The 20,351-nt window shown below is 48.0% G+C and overlaps 1 protein-coding gene across 1 annotated transcript in view; it reads left to right on the top strand.

The window, feature by feature from the left end:
• The window catches only part of LOC142574989 (ATP-binding cassette sub-family C member 2-like), a 226,578-nt gene that overhangs the window by 129,135 nt on the left and 77,092 nt on the right, over positions 1-20,351 (top strand). The window contains exons 7-8 of the mRNA XM_075683964.1: positions 4,793-4,924; positions 11,188-11,350. Coding sequence (XP_075540079.1) covers positions 4,793-4,924; positions 11,188-11,350 — 295 coding nt within the window. The remainder of the gene's footprint in view (positions 1-4,792; positions 4,925-11,187; positions 11,351-20,351) is intronic.

Raw genomic sequence — 20,351 nt, forward strand, 5'->3', positions numbered from 1 at the left:
TTGCGTTTTGGAAGCAAACTTCGGAAGTTAGTGTAGGCCACTGAGAGCGAGAGGGCTGCTTGCGGCAAGAAATGCAGCGGATACGAGCTTGGGGGCTCGTGTCTGGCGATCTGGTAGATTGTATCACTTAGTCGCTAGCGGTATCGTAGACATATACTTATTTGTCTATGTAGAGCTTGTCGAGCACCAACTTAAAAGGTTTATCAAATGTCCTGGCAAAACCTACCAGCTTTCTTCTAGCCATAGTTGCTGATGGCGTGAAGTCTTCACCAATTGAAAATGTTGTCCCTTAAAGCTTACGTGCTCTGGACAGGATACTTTGCTTGTCCTTGAATGAAGAGAATTTTGCGATTATGGACCGTTTGTTTTTTCAGTAGAATATTTTCCCAGGCAATGAACCCGTTCGTACTGCATACTGGTTGTGGCAAGTTCGAGATTTTCTTCGCAGAACTTGATCATCTTTTCTTCATGCGTGGCCCAATCTTCTTTTTCATCATCACCTTACCCGAAAAATAATAAGTTTGATCGTATTAATCAGTTTTCTGCATCTTCACATCTGTATGTTATTCGCTCTAGGTGGCTTGAAATACCCTACAGGGTATTCTGAGGGGGAACCGCTTCAGTGGGAGCAGTTATGGTTGCACTAGTTTCAAGTGCAGTGACTATCGCTAAAAGGTTTTTGATTTCATCGTTAGTAGCCGCTTGTTCATCCTTGATACCCTTAACTTCAAGAAAAGCTGACTTCAGCCCTGATTCCAGATTTTGAATTGTTTCCAGGGCCGATTCGAAAGCAGAGGACTTTGTCTTTCTTACTCATTGGGCCAGGTTCGACTCAACATCTCCCGATAATATGGGAAGCAAGTTAACGAGGGAAGAAAATACACAGAGCAAACGCCACAATATCAGCTTTTCAGCGCTAGACAGCTGCAATGGGCACGACACCGCAATATGACAGCAATTGCTAGTTTTTGCACATGCGGCACTGTTAAATTAACTGATCTGCAACAAGAGCATTTGCCAGCACCGCATGGTTGCAGCGGTGTCGGGCCCGACGATGCTGGTGGCTGGCTTCAATATATGCTTTGATGTGCTTGCGTCGCCGGTATTAGTTCCCAATCCGCGTTGCCAGACGTAGAGAGCAGTTGCGTCTAAACACGGCACGGATCGCGGCACTACCGGCATAAGCAGTGGTGGAACATCGAAGTGTGTAGCGAAAGAGCCAGGATCCAGTAAAGGACGCCCCATGACAGTGTGGCCTGCAACAAGAAGAGTTGTGAGCAGCGCATGGTTGCAGCAATGTCATGCCCGACGATGCTGGTGGCTGGCTTCAATATATGCTTTGATGTGCTTGCGTCGCCGGTATTCGTTCCCGATCCGCGTTGCCAGACGTAGGGAGCAGTTGCGTCTAAACACGGCAGGGATCGCGGCACTACCGGCATAAGCAGTGGTGGAACATCGAAGTGCGTAGGCAAAGAGCCAGTAAAGGACGCCCCATGACAGTGTGGCCTGGAACAAGAGCAGTGCGTAACGCATGGTTGCAGCGGAGTCCTGCGTGACGATGCTGGTGGCTGGTTCCAATTTATGCTTTGATGCACTTGCGGCGCCAGTATTCGCTCCCAATCCGAGGTGCCAGACGTAGGGACCAGTTGCGTCCAAACACAGCAGGGATCGCGGCACGACCGGCATAAGCAGCGGTGCACCATCGCAGTACGTAGGGAAAGAGCCAGCAAGCCAGTAAAGGACACCCCATGACAGTGTGGCCTGGAACAAGAGCAGTTGTGAGCAGTGCATGGTAGCAGCGGCGTCGTGCCCGACGATGCTGCTGGCTGTCTTCAATCCATGATTTGATGCCCTTGCGTCGCCGGTATTCGTTATTATATTATTAGTGCCCTACGCACTTGTTGCTCTTCCTCTCTTCAGTTGATGCCACTGCAATAGTAGTGCTCTGTAGCCCATGCTTTCAGGCTCTTGTGTTTCAAGGGCTCTGGTGAGGCATGGTGCTCTAGGCAATTTTTGCACCTGACATATTTTGCACATCGCATCATTTTTTCGCTATGCACGTTAAGGCCCAGCGCACCACGTCATTAGCCATCGACATAATCTTATTGCACGTAGATTTTACGCACTTTACCGCAACTATATTTAGGTCCCTTGACAGCAAGGTTACATCAACTTGATAGATCTCGTCACTGTGAATTCATTAACCCTGGCATGGCCCTCTTTAGCCATACCTAGCCCTTGCACCGCTAAAAACACATATTCATTCAAATTCTCGATGACGTCGAAAAGCAGTCTCCATATCACCAGACAAGACTTTTGAGGGGCTGCTTCTTCCACATGGGGAGACTTGGATTGATGTCGAAGTCTGATTCGAGAACTATCGCAGTGTGAACAAACACATTCCTTGTTTCCACAATTTCCTCGTTGTATGCCATCGTTCTGCCTTTGCTGATGTGTTTGACCTCGTGGCTGAAGTTTGTCAGCATCATTTCCGCCTTTCGCGCATGCAGCCAAGTGATCCCTCTGCGGTGCAAATTTTATTTTTGAGGAGACGACGTCCGTCGCCTTCGATGGCTGCTTCTACATCTGCGGGTGTTTCGTTTCGGACGGAAGGTCACCAATCTACGCAAAGCGTCTTAAGCGGCCAGTTGTGCGGCGATAAAACACTTTTATGTAGCGCGTATTGAGCAACAGAAAGCTATATCGTGAGTTTTTCATGTCGCTCTACACTTTTCTCATTGACGCTTTTCATCTAATTATAATATTTGAGAAGGTTATTAACTGATTAAAACCAATTGTTAATTAGATGGAATAAAAAATAGTTTGACTATCTCCGAGCGACTAGAGACATTACCATTGTTGTCTCCAGTTATGTGGCATTTGCATATTTTGAAGCTCTGGCTGTACTAAGCTGGGGCACTCCGTATATAGAACGTTTCACTCTTTACGGATATAGAAAATAGAAAACTTCACGTTTTTCCCCCTGACCCAGAGCGCGAAATTTAGCGGGCAGAAGGCACAATAGCAGGTATGAGAAGTGCGTCAAAACTAAAACCCGCAGATTTTCAGCACTTTTCGTCTGCATATAACCACAGCTTTATAAATAAAGTTTGCCGTATGTGAGAGTATCCACAATGGACTTTGCTACTGTTCAAGACATCTAAAGTACGCCAAATAAAAGTCCCCTTATTTAAGAACGTAATCTCCTTAGAAACTCGCATGATCCCACGGCTTCGCATTACGCGTGCGATGCTCTTACCAAGTGAGCTACCATGGCGCTGTGTCTTCATCCAATTTCTGGGGTTTTTACTGTGTGTCTTACTACTAGAACTAACCGTGGAAGTTTTAGCCAGGAAAAGTTCTGCGCATTGTTCTTGAGGCATTATTTGTCTTTCATTCATTGAATACACAAAAATAGATTTTCCGTACATCAAGATATCCTAAGAACTCACGTTTTGTTTTCGTGTAGTAAACTGATAAGACACGGCATCGAAAGTATCTTGGTACTGCACGTTCGCTGATGTGATCACGCGCGCGAAGCCGTATATTTACCCATCAAAGTTACTGAAACCAGATCCCAACTTTCGAAACTGGGAATTAGTACAATTTCTGAGAATTTTAGCACGACCGAAAACTATGAAACTTTCAAGATACAACGGATACCTTTTAATCCTGAATCATTTCAGACTATTATTACGTGAAAGAGAACTTTGGTGCTCACTGTTCAAAAGTCACATGATTTCGCTGTCGCCAATGTGTGGTAGTAGCAATGTGGCCCCTGTGCGATACCAGTGGAGGCCCTACTGAACGTTTTAAGCTTTCAACGCTACCAAAAATTCTCCGGCACCCGTGTATTACGCCTCAGTCTATAGTCGCTGCGGCGTATAGGAAAAAGAGAGCCCGATAACTTTAGGCGCAATTCTAACCGGTGCTATTGCTGTCAGTCTATCGCCCTTTGGGCGACACGAACGAACTTTGTATACGGTGCCCTAATGTTTGTAAAGACGACGATTACGGCTAAAACACTAAGTATATACTCCGAACCAGGGGTACAAAGCTAATCTACCTTACAAGTTTTGCTGAGCATTCTTCATCCAGTTTCTCAAGTCGTATTAGAATAAATTTGAGATTACTTTTCGAGCCGATATGAAAGGCTTTGACAATACGCTGCAACGATATTCTATGCTCCTTAACACGTATGCCTTTTACGTTATTCATACAAAAAAGCAAAACCTATAAGACAAGGATGACTGTTCTGAACCCTTTAGAACGGTGTCAAGACCGTCTCGAATACAAACCAAAAATTCCAATCGTCTTGGTGTGAAAGCCGGCTGGAGTGTTGTACTGCTCTCTTAGTTTGTTCTTAGTCGAAATGCTGATTTCGTTCTCTTGTATTTCGAAAGAAATGCGATGACAATTATGGCGATATGTGATAGGAGCGCAGCACGTAAGCTTTGTGCAGCCCTGTACCAACTTTTCCGTTAGTATATCTTGGGCGACACCCGCCGGCCGAGGTACAATTATAAAACTATTCTCCCATTGACGCCTTCTCTTCAGCTGAACTGCATGTATTGCTTTGTGGGGCTACTTACTGCTTTTCTGTGGCGTTAGTTTCATAGGTAATAAGCCTCTTTCAGGGGTGGCATACTTTATGCGACGTATTTTCTTTCATGTACTCCATTGTTTTATTCATAATCGCTTAAATTTTTCTGACACATCTTTAAACTGTCCAACTAAAGAAGGCACTGAAAGAAATTGCATTGTTTCCATTCTCGGCCTCTCTGCCTGAAAGATGGCAGCCCCCTGCGCCCAAGAAGTCGTTCGTGGCAAGTCTCCTCCGCGTTCTGTGGGTCGACGTTCTGCGAGCGTTCCTTTGCACCACGGCTTACTTCGCATGCATCTATGCCAGGATACCAGCCCTGGAGTGAGTACGAATAATATAGAAGGTTAGGATGTGTAGTTTTATGTCGGGAAATGTGTTTTTTTCTATGCAACCATAAATCAAAAAACCTTCTACCGAATATGCTGATATTTGACGCATATGTTGATAATTATTTCTGCCAAACTTGTGGCTCAGACAAGAAAAGAAAAGATGTGTAGAATTAAGAGATGAATAATAACGCTTGGGAACAACAAAGAACCTGAGGTTATTCATGTGGAAAAGATGTACTGTTAAGTGATTGCTAAATATTCGACCTTTACTTCATAGCAGCTACTTTCTCTACGGATTCAGCATAACTATATGACCTTATATGAAAGATCACTCAAAATACTTTTTTCACCAGTATTTCTTCGACTTTGCAATCGCTCTGGTAAAGCTAAGCAGTTGTTTTGAACGCTCAGCTTACATTACACGAGATGACATATGGTATAGCTCGCTTGATCTGTGAAATTCGCTTTATTTTTTTACATATATAGTGTTCAGATTATTCATTATGATACGAACATATCACTTGTACAACCAGCGGTGTCAAAAAGCTATTTGCTGGGCAGAGCTTTTTTTCCCTTCTCATCAGAGAAATATAAAATGATAAAAATACATCTTGTTTGAGCCTCTGGGGCTTCTGAATTTGAAGCTTTTAGACTCAGCAAGATCGTACACTTTTCTTCTTTTGCAGGAAGAGCCGGTAGGGCAACTCCTACTGTCCAATTAATACATTGTTCCGTCAAAAGGAAAATAAAGACTTACGAGCGAGAGTAAGAAACGACAGGTTGAGCGCTGGACTTCAACTCATTTTATTCTTACAGCAGAGCAGGGAGAAATAACAAATGCGCATGCGTAAATCAGTGTTGTCTAGAGCGATTACAGTGATGTTTTTAACAGCTGCATCTCGTGCTCAAAGAGAAAACGAGACGTATCACTAATAGAACTCGTACATCTGTCTTTTATGTGATATGCCTCCAAAAGTTCTCTTGATAGCGTATCGCCACTCCTACCAAGTGTCTTTATCTCACGCAGTAGTGGCTGGCCTTCCAAGCATGTATTTGTTATATCTCAACCAACTAGCCCAGATACAATTCTACTCTTATTGTCAAGATTAGTGTTGTCGTTCTATTGGCACAATTTCATTCAGTGGCAGGGTCTACCAATTTTCGCTCGTGAATGGTTACTGTGAGAATAACTTGTCATTTATTCGGGTAAAAAGTTTTTATGGCGTACGTCATAATCGAATGATGGTTTTGGCACGTAAATATCCAGAATTCAGCTCACAATTTTTTTATTTTGTTTTAAAGAATATTTCACGATAACCATTGTCGAGGCACGAAACATGATTTGTCGCATTTTAGATGTTCATTCAGCAGCAGCAAAGGTAGTTTTTACTTTGTCACAATGCATACATTTGATATCTCTTAATACAAAAGTTGCCTTAGAGTTTTAGGTGTACTATTAGAGTTCTCGTGCTCTAGTGGCAGGCATGTTTTATTATGGTAGAACACGTCTGTTTACAGGAGGACCCAATTGAGAACGCTTGGCTTCAGCTATGCGTATTAAGGTGAACTTTACCGATGCACATCACGTGCAACATTATAAAACCCTCGAGAAACCAAAGCACATGATCGTAGTACATAGGTAGACAGAAAATCAGGAAGTGAGTTCAATCATTACTATTCGAAAATAACCCATTTTCTTTTTGAAATGACACGCCTTAACGATCTGTTATATTACTAACTGGAGGTGGGTGACCCGACAAACAAGCTATCTTTTTAATCTTTTGATGCCAGGCTAGAAGAAGCTTTCAGGGCCATTCCACTCTGTGAAAATGGGTGACCAGCGAAGCTGTTTAGCGGACGGTACATAGGTGGCCCATAATATTGACCAAAGGTGCGAACGTATCTATTGTCCTAATCTGTGGTCAACGTGGCGATGTAAATACGCACACACATTCGCACATCATCTCTTTTACTAAATGAGTCCGTCACGTAAGACCATAAATCGCTCATGCCCCTTTAAGCAACGGCTCGTACCCCCGAAAACGGGGCATTACCCTTACGACGACCGAAGAGAAGTGACATTCTACGCTGGAAGGATGAGCGGCAGCGGCGCCAGCTGTGGAGGATGACGACGCTCGATTCATTGCTGATTATGATAGTTTTTTGCACAACGAAGCCAGCTGCGGAAGAACACGGCGACGAATGCGCGAAGAGTTGCACTAGCGCGTTTGCACGGATGGAGCGGATAATTTTTTTAACGCTCCTTTTGGAAGAGTTCTACAAAATATTTTTTAAACATCTGTTCGTACTCTTGTGCCTGGGACCTCTTTCGGTCCGATGTGTCACAAAGGTAGTCCAACGGCGCGTTACAGGTTCCCTAGCCCGCAGAGGCGTGGGCCATTGAGCTTTGACCCTTTCTGCACCATCACCAGAATGCGCTAGCATGATTTGTATGACAGCAGTGTTGTATATGAGGACCCTGTGCCGTCGTTGTTGGAGTTCGCGGAAACTATCATCATCAGCAATGGCTCGAGCGTCGTCCTCTTATTCCACAGCTGGTTAATTGGCGCCCCTCGGCGCTACCACGCGAACGCACACGCGCCACTGCTCCCGCGTTCGTCGTAGTCGTCATCTTCTTCCACAGCTGGCACCGTTGCCGCTCGTCATTTCAGCGTAGAATTTCACTTCTGTCGTCGTAATGGGGAGGACACGTTTATGGGGTTTGAGCCATCGCTTAAGGGGGTATGAAGCATTAGTTGTCTTACGTGACGGACAGATTTAATTTTGAAGCAATTTAAATTTGAATAATTGCAAGTGGCAATGCCAGGGAGCTGCTTCTAACCACGCCACCGAGCAAACCCCAGACATCGAACGCAAGCGACAACGGCGGACTGCGGGCATACCGCCACTGTCGTCATTCTCTCCGTCGCAGCACAACGTGTCTTTAACCTTATTAAGAAACTCAAACACGTCAATCGTGAAACCAATCCAAGCAATCATCAAAGCGATTGCAGCGCCGACATGTTCATTGGTAGGCCTTGCGCCTAATATGCGGAGTTTTGGATGAGTGGTTTCACACCTTCCATCCCAGCTACATCTATGGGAAGACTGCGGGATGGAGCAACTTGCACGAAAAAGAAAACATGGCAAAACGCAGACACAAACCTCACGCGAAAAAATAGAACACTGCGGATACCGCAAGAAAATCATTCCTAAAGCATGCTCCCCACGCGAAGCACGCAAAAGCGAAAATGAAGTGAACGAATAGTGAAACAAAAAATGCGAAGTTCCCATGGAAGCGGCAGGTCACGTATTTAGGCCTAACCATTCATCATCGGCTCTCCTGGATTCCTGCTGTCAAGGCGGTCACCTCCAAAGTCCGAGTCCAGGGGGCAGTGAGCAAGATGCAGCAGCGTGGTCGGGGCTGCACCGTCAAGTGGGCGCGGTGCAGCACCGTCAAGTGGGCACCGTCAAGTGGGCCCCATCAAGCGGCGGCCACATCCATCCTGCTATATGCCCTGCCGCTGGTTCTACCATCTCCAGCCAAGAAGCAACAACTCGAGAGACTGCACAGGAGTGCAGTTAGGAGCATCCTAGGTCTCCCCAAGCACACTCGAATTGCTGCCACATTGGCTGAGGCTGGCGAATGGCCACTGTCGCTGCACATGCTCCAACGTGCCCTTGGGCACATTGACCGTCTGCACCGTGCTCAAGATGGTGGGGCTCTGCTCTGCCGACTGCGGAGCCAGCCACTATCTCGCATGGGGGCCCTCTCTCAGCTCTACGAGGAGCTGATTGTACAGCGACCAGTGCCCATGGTCACACCTCCGCCACACTAGAAGCCTCCAGAGCTGCACCTATCCCTGAATGGAGCATCAAAGCGCCGGACGCCAGCAGCAACACTACAACAGGCAGCTACTGGCAAACTCCTGGAAGAGCTGGACGGCAGGCTGCTCGTGTACACGGATGGCTCCGTGCTCTCCAATGGCTCCGCAGCGGCGGCATGTACCATTCCATCTGAGGGCAGGAGCAGGCAGTGCCGACTTCCTGTTCGTGCGAGCTCCACAGCAGCTGAGCTGACGCGACTCCACCTGGCTGCAGACCTCCTGGCTGAGGACCCCCCGACAAAACCAGTGGCGGTGCTAAGTGACTCGCGACTGGCTCTCCAGGCACTCTCCGATCACCATCGACACGGAGTCACTAAGACCCTCCTGAGAGCAAAAATCTCGGCCCTCTCTGCGGTGGGGGTACCCATCTCCTTCCACTGGCTGCCTTCCCACGTAGGGATCGCTGGAAACGAGGAGGCGGATGTCCTTGCTAAGGCCGCCCGCCACCCGACCGTTCCACTCACCAGAGCAGTCGCAGCATCGGACTTCTCCAGACAGAGACGCAAACAGCTGCTCACATCCAGCCATCCGTATAGCAGGGTAGCTACCAACCGCGCCCCAAAACTCCTCCCTGAGAACGGCCTCTCGCGACGGGACCGTTCCACACTCCTTCGTCGGCGCACGGGCTCCGTGTGGACGGCAGCTAGGCTCCATGCCAAGGGACGCATCGCCTCGCCGGCCTGCAGAAGGTGCGGTGACGCCGACACCCTCGAGCACCTACTCTGCACCTGTCCTGAATTAGCCCGGGAGCGCGCTCCAGTCACTGCCACCTACCGACGGTATGGACTCCCGGCTACCTCAGAGACACACCTGCTCTTCCCGGCCCGCTACCACCTCCCAGCACTGGCAAGCGTGCTTGAATATGTGTACACAAACGGGCTCCTAGATCGCCAATAGACTTCGGCCTCGCACGGCCTCTGCCCGACCGCCGGCCATCGCCCCTGGATGATGCTGACGCCTGCGGCCTGAAAACTACTCTCCCTTTCCCCCTCTATCCTGTCATCTTTCCCCGCCCCCATTCCCCATTACGCTGCGCCGTGCTCCCATATGGGCTGCAGAACTGAGCGTATTTTCCCTTACCCAAATCAAGAAGAGAAGAGAGAGAGAAGAAGTTTGACTTGCATTGTGTAACGCTCGGTGTAACTAACATATCTTCGCTGTTCGACCATCGTCATGGACAAAAAGGAGTGGTTATCTTCTTTCTCAAAATCTCGTACTCAATTTTTTTTCAAATCATAGCCATGACAGCTTCGCTATAAGAACTAATGGCTTTCCCGCCAGGGAGAGTAAATGTAAACGTGAAATGGCTACCGGCAAAGCCAAGTGGTTGGATATGATGTTAGCCACAATCTTAAAATGGGCGTAGTGCATGTTCTCAACGGCACACCCCTCCTTCCCACGCGCACACACACTACACCACAGCACACGAACCTGTTTCGAACGGAACTTCAGTGCAATTGTCGCCTCGGCCAAACAGCCATTGACAGCGCGCCTGATGCTGGTGGCTTGGTGATGCAGCGTGGTGCCATCTCTCGAGCCGCGGAACTGGCGCACCGCTGCCGTTTAACAGGCTAACCTGTCTCCGCGCCAAAAGAGGGAGAAAGAAATGATGCCTAGAAAGGTAGGGAGGTTTGCTAGAGGTAGTTCCGGTTGGCTACCTTGCACGGAGGAAGGGTAAGGGGGATAAATAGAGAAAGAAAGTGGAAGGTGGAGATAGAGAGAAAAAAAGAGAGATGAGGACAAACTGCGTACACTATGGAACGGTAGAGGGCGGCATTCTTAAATTCTATCGTAAAGCCCCAGCGCCCTACTATTACAATCAAGCGTATGGTGCCCTGTACCTGCCTTTTGAACGTCACTATTGGAAATGACAAATAAAACTTCAGCCTGCTAGAGAATATAGCTAGAGGGATATTGTGAAAAAACATTAGGAAGGAACCGGCAGCAATATCTTTTGTAACTTGTTTGGACAGTAACTATCGAATGTACTGTAATGTACAAACGTTTAGGGACCAGAGACCGCAGTTTCGTAAATTTTCACTGGTTGCCCAGACGATATCGTTTTGTTCTCGCAAGTAGCTTGGATGTTTTCTTTTGACTGCCTGGATAACGGCTTTGGGTTTTTGTTCGCGGTAACTAGAAGGTCACCCACAACGGGAGCTAAAAGCATTTGATGCTTAAAAAAGCCAGAACTTATGATTTCTTTCCTCTGAAGCTCTTCTGACTAGCCAATAAAGTAGCGAACTAGGAATTTGGGCTGGTCTATATATACAGTAGGTATACTCTGTGCTCTGTCAGCTTTTCTGTCCGCGTCGTTTTATTATTAGCCAAGCGCCTTACTTTTTCTATGCTGCCATTTCAATCACAGACTACTCATCAACAGCTGTGGCAAAGATGATCTGATGAACGCCTCACTTCTCTTCATCGCTACCTGTGTTGGCGAATGGCTGCTCTCTTCCTATCACATGGAAATCCTCGCTGTCTTCGGCTGCCGTGTAAGATCGCTGCTCCAAGGCATGGTTTTTTGCAAGGTAAGCAAAATTCTAGCTTCTGTTATTTAGGGTGAAATGAAATTGACATGACCTTTCTTATCACAACGACGATGTTCAAAGTGCACAATATGCTATACGTATTACACTGTAATAAAATAGACGAATATATTGCAGTTAACAAATACATTTCATTGCTTCTTATTTCGTGGTATCAAATGACTTGTGCCAAAATATTATTTCTGGTAACTTCCCTGCCACAGCTGCCGTTTGATTATGAGCCACAGGAGCTTCTTGTGAACAAATTCCGCTGAACTTAATACGCGCGCTCGCACAGCTAATTCTCAGATGGAAGTTATCTGGCTAGTTGATTTCTTTCAGTTGCAGACGAGGAAATATGACTGGTGAAGACGATAAATGTCGCCAATCGGTGCATTAATCCTTCCTTTATCACGTTGGGATATGCCAGCAAACAGGAACGAAACGAGAATATAAGAATGGCTCAAACAAAGATACAGGAGCATGCCAGCGCTTTTCCTGTTTCTTTCTATCTGCCTTCGTTATAACATTTCTTTTAAATATGGTTAACATTCGTTGCCTACTTTAGCCATATTGAGCCTATCTATCGGTCTGTTTGCCTGTGACGCCAACACAATTTGTCTGCTAGCTTGGACTGTTAGGTATATCGTAATCACCTTTTCTGGACATCAGGGTTTATTTAGATCGCGAGAGTGCCACCAATGGCGTGGTCACCTAAATATTTTCAAACTTCTTGCGACGACGTAGGGGTGATTTCACCGAAACAAAACCGACAGAATTAAAAGCTAGCCCTGTGCAATGAGCTTCACCAGAAAGTTTGTCCCACCGGCGTTATCAGTGTTTTTTACTAAAGAGTGGCGACTGGTCGGCTGGAAATTTCTTGTCAGGCTAAGAATGTTTAGTTACGACGAGCGAACCCAGTGGTTATTGATTCCGGGCTTTTCAGAGACTTCCGAGAGGCAGCCACTGTTTTTCCCCCTTTTTTAATGCTGGTCAGTGAACGGGCTGGGATAATCGCGAAAGAATTTCGCGGCAGCTTTAGCTCAAGTCTGACTCTGAACCCGCCTACCGAAATGCATGTTAAATGCATAATCGCTTAGCTGAGATAACGATAGGGCCGATTTTGTTGGAATTTCTTGCATTTGAAAGCGGATGCTAAATTCTAGTCAATATTGCAAGTGTAATTTCGAATTAGTTCTGGATGTCTCAAAAGAAATTTTCAAAATTTGTTCACCTTGAAAGCAAATATAAGCAGGATGCTTTCAAATTCGCAGCGCTGCACCTAGAATATATATCGCAGTTCCCTCAACTGCATCCATGAGATCATCCAAAGCGCACAAAGTTGATATGTCGAGTTATATGTTACATGAATTTGTTACATTGTTTACAAGGGTTTCGCAAATGTTCCTGAAACAAATTATTCGTATTTTTGATTCATGTACAACACATACGTACTGGAGAAAAATGAGCAACAGGCACTGATTCAAGAAAAACGACGACAACGAGTGGCTTGAAGCCGTGTGCCCGTGTTGCCGAAGCTCTGTGTCCTCTCGCTGCGGTGCTGTGCTATTTGAGCATTTTATCAATTGAACTATAACGCCTCTCGACATTTGGTGGACGTGCTGGGCCCTTCCCAAACCAGGAACTCCACAGCCGGACGCTCCCTACCGTTTCTACCATGCCCCAGGGCGCCATGCAGCCCGATCCTCTCCTGGCATCGCCTGTCGTCCGCTCCGGTGCTCTACGCCAACGAGATCCTCCGGTCTTCAGTGGCAACGACGACCATGGCGTGTAGGTTTGGCTCGCGTCATACGGTCGCGTGAGTGCGCATAACAAATGGGATGACGAAGTTAAACTTAGTCATCTTCTATCTTTCTGGAGTCGCTAATCTCTTGTTCCGGAATCATGAATTCAACCTTTCCACCTGAACAGCATTTACCCATTGTTTCAAAGAAGTCTTCGGCCGCCCTGCTGTGTGCAAGCTTCGCGCTGAACAACGCTTGCGTGGTTGCGCTTAGCAAAAGGGTGAAAACTTCACCAGCTACATTGAGGACGTAGTTGACCTTTGCCGGCGCATTAATCCCGCCATGGCCAACTCTGAAAAGATAAAGATTGTTATGAAGGGCATAGAGGATGACGCCTTCCAAAAGCTCTTGGTGAAAAATCCTCAAACGATTGACGAGGTCATTACACTGTGCCAGAGCTACGATGAGCTCCGCGAACGACGCCTTACTACGCGCCGAGCTGCCGCGCCCGACGACACGATTTTTGCTTTAACCAACAGTTCCGGTGCAGCTCCCGCCTACTCATCGTTCCTCGACCAACTCAAGCCATTCGTTCGCGAAGAAGTCGTGTGCCAACTGTCATTGCTGCCTGCTACCCAGTCGTCTGAGTCCTCTTTGTCCCCGGAACTCCGACGTGTCATACACGAACAAGTCAGCGACGCACTACCTCTCGCTAATTAGCCACCTTCAACGCCGGTTACGCTCACGTACGCTGCCGTCGTCGCCTGGTCAAGACCACCGCCTGAAGTCGCGCGCTACATCCCCACAAGCGGCTTCTACGCCTCGCCTTCTCCAGCTGCGAGCTCATTGCCCAGAAGCGGCCTCTGCGCGCCTCCGCAGCCCCTACGCCCAGCTCAGAACTGTGCGCCGCTACCTAGGCCCCCTGTAGATAATCCGTGGCGTACCCAAGACAACCGGCCGATCTGCTTCGCGTGTGGCTATGCTGGCCACGTCGCACGGTTCTGCCGCCGGCGGGGATGGTATCCTCCCGATACTGCGAGATTTCAACGGAATGCTTCTGACTCCCTGTCCCGCTATTCGCCACCAGTTCCGCACTTCGCTCCTTCATCTCCTGTTGCCCGAAGCTTCAACAGTCGTCGATGTCCATCTCCCCGTCGACGTTCCCTCTTCCCCATCGTCCGCCGCCCTGCAGCTGTGTAGGAAACCTAAAACGCGCGGTTCCGGAGGCAAGAATTGCGATCTGTTCGAACTGCTCAAGCCGCCGTTTATTCCCTACGAACGCCATTGAAATGTTTGCCGAAGGTGTCGCCGTTCACGCGCATGTCGACAGAGGTGCCGCAGGGTCGGTGATTGCCGACCAGCTTCGCCGTACACTCCGAAAAGTCGCGACGCCGTTTTCTGTCATTTCGCTACGCGCAGCAAGCGCTGAGCCAATACAGCCCTTAGAAACATGTACCGTCCGTGTCGCCATAAAAGACAGTTTACACCACATTGAGTTTGTTGTTCTTCGCCGCTGCTCTCATGCCACAATAATTAGATAGCACTTCCTCTCATCTCATCACGCTGTTGTTGATTGTGTGCGTGCAGAAGTTGCGCTGACTCCATTTGGCGGCAATCCTTCTGAAGATTTGCCTCCACCTTCTGCTCGAGTGTTCGTCGCCACCGACACTGATATCCCTCCTTTCTCTTCCGCCGTTGTACCCGTTTCCTCTGCTGCTTTCTACGATTCCAGAGTTTTTTTTCACGCCATCTCAAGTTACTGCACGCCATCAACCCTTCTTGCTACCCTTTGCCCTCCTTCCCTTTCGCCAGATCTCCAGCGCACTTTACGTTTCGAATACGTTTTCGTGTCCATCAAGCTTACATTATGGCGAGTGCCTCGGTTTTGCTGATGAATTCGACACGAGCTCTGTGTACGATGTGCCTGATGACTCGACTCCTCTTCACGTTGACGCCATTGCTCTCCCTGTCTCTGCGCCTGCCCGCCTGCATGTGACCAAACGTTTGCTCAATTTATTGATGCTAACCTCACTCCGAGTCAGCGCACGCAGATCGTCGACCTCCTTAACCGATATCTAACTTCTTTCGACCTCCAAAAACAATGTTTAGGACGTACCTCCACAGTCGTTCATCGCATCGACACCGGCAGCCACGCGTCTCTACGCCAACGTGCATACCGTGTGTCCGCGGCGGAGTGCTGTGTCATCGATGGGCACGTAGGAGACATGCTCCGACGCGGCGTGATACAGCCATCACGCAGCCCCGGGGCTTGTCCGGTAGTGCTGGTCAAAGAGAAAGATGGGGCTACTCGTTTTTGTGTGGATTATCGACGACTCAACCAGATTACCCGGAAAGATGTCTATCCTCCTTCCCGTATCGACGATGCACTGGACTGCCTCCAAGGCGCTGAACTCTTTTCGTCCTTAGAGTTCATCATCATCAGCAGCAGCCTGGTGGCGCCCACTGCAGGGCAACGGCCTCTCCCATACTTCCCCAACTAGTTGTACTATTTGTGGCCATTTTGTCCCTGCAAACGTCCTAATCTCATCCGCCCACCTAACTTTCTGCCGCCCCCTGCTACGCTTCCGGAACTTCCCTTGGAGTCTAGTCCGTAAACCTTAATGACAATCTGTTATCTTCCCTCCTCATTACATGTCCTGCCCATAACCCCCTGTCTTTTTCTTGATTTCAACTAAGATGTCATTAACTCACGTTTGTTCCCTCACCCAATCTCCTTAGACTTACGATGCCGTTATTGGCAGGTCCCGATGGCTGACGGAGACCGCCCGAAAACAGCATTTGTTACGCCTGACGATTTATATGAATTTACCGTGATGCCCTTTGGCCTCTGTAATACACCTGCAACGTTTGAAAGAATGATGGATAACATCCTCCGGGGCCTTAAATGGCAGACCTGCCTTTGTTATCTCGATGACATTGACATCTTTTCCCCGGACTTTTCTTCTCGCCTGTTCCGACTCAAACGCGTTCTCTCTTGCCTTGCCGATGCTGGACTAACTTAAGAAGTGTCGCTTCGCCACCCGGCAGCTAGTCATCCTTGGCCACGTTGTTAAGAAAGATGGTGTGCACCCAGATCCAACGAAACTCCAAGCCGTTGCCGAATTCCCACTACCAAAGACCACGAAAGAACTCCGCAGCTTCATCGGATTATGCTCCTATTTTCGTCGTTTCATCTGCAACTTCGCCACCATAATAGCGCCTTTTACGCAGCTTCTCGCGGGTAACCACGATCTCTTGGCCTGGCCGCTAGTTTGCGATGCCGCATTCACGACACTGCGTCGTCTTCTCACCCAACCCACCATACTCTGACATTTTGACCCAAGCGCACCGACAGAAATACACACGGATACCAGTGGCGTCGGCATTGGCGATGTTCTTGCGCAACGAAAGACCGGCTTCGATGAATACGTTGTTGCCTTCGCTAGCCGCGCACTCACGAAAGCGGAAGCAAACTATTCCATTACAGAAAAAGAATGCCTGGCTATCATTTGGGCCCTATCTAAGTTTCGTCCTTATCTTTACGGCCGCCCGTTGGACGACATCACGCACCACCATGCACTCTGCTGGCTGTCGTCCTTGAAAGATCTTTCAGGTTGCCGCGCTCGATGGGGGCTTCGCCTCCAAGAGTATGATATTCGAGTGCTGTACCGCTGTGGCCATAAACATTCGGACGCGGATGCCTTGTCTCGCTCCCCAGTGTCATGCCAGCCCAATCATCAGAAAGTACGAATATGCGAGTCCTCCCTCACCGCCACGGATATACTTTTGGAGCAGCAGAAGGATCTATGGGGATTGATGCTATGCTGGCTTTTCTGTTAGACCCATCAGCACCTGCTACTGTACGTACACTGCGTCACCAAGCACACCGCTCTGCTGCTCGTGACGGGCTCCTATACCGCCGTAACTACCTCTCGGGCGGTCGCAAATGGTTACTCGTGGTTCCTCAGCATCTACGTTCGGACATATGTGCAGCGTTTCACGATGACCCGCAATGCGCACATGCAAGAGTACTAAAAACGTACGCATGCCTGCGAATTCGTTATTACTGGCGCGGGATGTACCGATTCATCCGCCAATATGTCCGCTCCTGCCTCGCTTGCCAATGCCGCAAGAATACCCATCACGCCCTAGCTGCTCCACTGCAACCATTGCCTTATCCAGGACAGGCCTTTTACCGAGTCGGAGTTTATCTTTACGGCCCCTTCCGAGCACTTCAGATGGCAACCGCTTGGTGATTGTGGCGATAGACCATCTCACACGCTACACCGAAACATCGCCTCTGCCCAACGCATATGCGCGGGATGTTGCCTGGTTCCGTCTGCGTAACGTCATACTTCGCCACGGAGCCCTCAGAGAGTTGCTGAGCGACAGAGGCCGCGTCTTTCTGTCTGATGTTCTAGACACCCTGTTCAAGGAATTCAACGTAATTCACCGTACCACTACTGCATACCAGCTGCAAACTAATGTCATGACTGTGCGCTTTAACCGCACTCTTGGCGATATGTTAGCCATGTACGTCGCATCTGACCAAACCAATTGGGACCGAATTCTACCCTTCGTGACGTACGCTTATAATACCGCCTACAGACCCCTACAGGCTTTTCCCCGTTCTTTCCTCTTTACAGACGCGAGCCTTCCTGCACAATGAACACCATCCTTCCGTATCGCCCTGATACAACGGAGGCTACTACCCTGTCTGAGGCTGCTGCACACGCGGAAGAGCGCCGAAAGCTCGCCTGCGCATTTACTTCGGAAGATCAGCAGCGACAAAAGTACCATTGGGATAGTCCCTCTTCTCCGGCACCCTATGCCCCTGACTCAGTAGTCTGGCTTTGGGCTCCCTCTACCAGCCCTGGATTTTCACCCAAGCTTGTCTCCAAGTACGAGGGTCCCTACCGTGTCGTCAGTGAAACGTCTCCTGAAAACTGTTTCGTAGAACCCCTTGAGCCCCCTTCCGATAAGCGCCGCCGAGGGCCCGAAATCGTGCATGTTCAGCGGCTCGAGCTGTTCTTTGATCCACCTGTGCTATCTTGCCCGTAGGTCGCCGGGACCGCTCCTCTTCTCCGGGGAGCCAATTGTACTGGAGAAGAAGGAGCAGCAGGCACTGCTTCGAGAAAGACGACGACACGAGTGGCTGGAAGCCGTGTGCCCGTGTTGCCGAAGCTATGTGTCCTCTTGCTGCTGTTGTCTGCTTTATGAACGTTTTATCAATTGAACTATAACGCCTCTTGACATGCAAATTTTGTGCGATTTATAGCTACACTTAGGTGCAATTGACAAAATTGTGATATCCTTCTTGGTTTCGGAGTTAGAGATAGTTTCGTTTCATGAAAATATGCATATGTTGCCAGTTTATTATGAAAAAAATTGACGACCCAAATTGAAAATTCGCAACCAACAGTAACTGTATCTTAATGTTTTCATTTAAAGGAACAAATCTTATCGAATTGGATTCTGTGGTTGCCGATAAAAAGTATTTCTCCATTTCCATGTATTATATAGGAGGCGTGAGCAAAAACTTTCAAAAAGTTGCACAGCATCTACGAGAGGCACCGTCCTGGACGGCTTTTCATTTTAGCCTATCAGTTTCTTTAATGTACCCCCATTATTTTGCTAGCAGTTTTCCTTTCCGCGCTGACGGGCTACCGCAGCATATGCAAATCTAGAAAAGATGTGCTTATGTATTAAGGTGGACGCGTGAACGAGTTGGTTTTGCACGTTGGGGCAAAATGCATGACACAATGATTGTCTGAACTATTTCTTCGTCATCGTCTATTAGCATGCTATGGCCGAAACAGATCACAATATCACATCACATTTAGAGGTCACCGGGCCAGGTACGCATTTGGGCATGACATGTAGAGAACATGAATTTAGTTGTCAATGCACTGCCTTGTCACAATTATTCATGTGCGTGAAAGATGCCCACTATTTAAGACATTTGTGCAGTAATACCTGCAGGATTTGTCTGCTCTCCACAATGCCTACAACGTTGCCGTTCTGCCTTTATAAGGCAGCCGTAATAAAGACTAGCAGGTACAGAACACCAAAAAGGCTGCCCACGTACTCAAATACCTCGCGCACAACTGCTTACACTTACTTGAGTTCAAGGGTTGTGCGACTATCGAGGATATCATTAAGTAATTCTCGCAGTTCGAGGTGGGTAACAGTCGACACATAAGACAATTCGTTCGGAATCTCACTGCGTGAAAGTTAGTATCAGCCTTCGAAGAATGACACCGTAGAGTTCATTGTAATAATTGTGAGGGAGTCTCAAATTTCAGACCCGTGACTCATCCTGTAAGGACACACCCTGTAAGACTGAGGACTGGCCATCTCGCTTATATATGTAGTCACTCGATAGTGGCTGGGTTTGGCGTCGGTAGAATCTTATTGCACCATCTGGTTTCACCTGTTTCAGCTGAACTCTTTGAACAGCCAAATTATTTGTGTCGAAATTCGGCCACCCTGCCAACGTGCGTTATGTTTTTTTTATCTTTAAGTTATCTTTATATTTAAGTTAGCGCTATCCAGAGGTTTTTGTCGGTTTCACATTTCCCAAGATGCCCGCATTTTTGTCGGCCTCTATTCATATTTTGGAAGATTTTCATTAGACATTGAAACCATAGCACGCCCCCCTGTCCATGCTGCTCAAAAAGTCATTTTATTTTCCCAAAGCTGTCTGCAAGCTTCAGCATTCTTGCCTTTCATCAACTTCCTGAATTCACTATGAATTGTAGCTACTCTTGAGAACCACATCTCCATAGAAGTCGGCAAGCACGCAACAGCTTTTTCCCTGAAGCCGTTTAAATCAAATTTACCGTGGACACGACAGCCGCTTTTTCCCACTACGAAAGTAGCACTTTCCGTAATGAGCGCTATCCTAAGGCTTATAAATCCACAGCCTAGCAAATTATGCGGATCCCACGCACTGTGGAAATCAATGTAAGTGAAGCTCTCTGTGCTGTTTGCTTTGATTGACAATATTTAACGGTGATGGTGACTGCGAATTTTTAATTTCTTAGCGTTTGTCGAATACGAGAGTAGTGAGCTGATAGCTAATGTTACCTTCCGTGTACCAACTGCTCTTTGTCTGCGTAATATACAGGACATACAGGGAGACGTGTTTGCTTGAGGCGTTGTTGTGCACCATTGTTTACTACCTGTGAAAAGGTTGAGCCTCACGTGGCACATCGCATCTTGGCAGAAGTGTTCACAGAATTATGGGGCTTTATGTG

The sequence above is a fragment of the Dermacentor variabilis genome, chromosome 3, assembly GCF_050947875.1.
Source record: "Dermacentor variabilis isolate Ectoservices chromosome 3, ASM5094787v1, whole genome shotgun sequence".
Classification (NCBI taxonomy): domain Eukaryota; kingdom Metazoa; phylum Arthropoda; class Arachnida; order Ixodida; family Ixodidae; genus Dermacentor; species Dermacentor variabilis.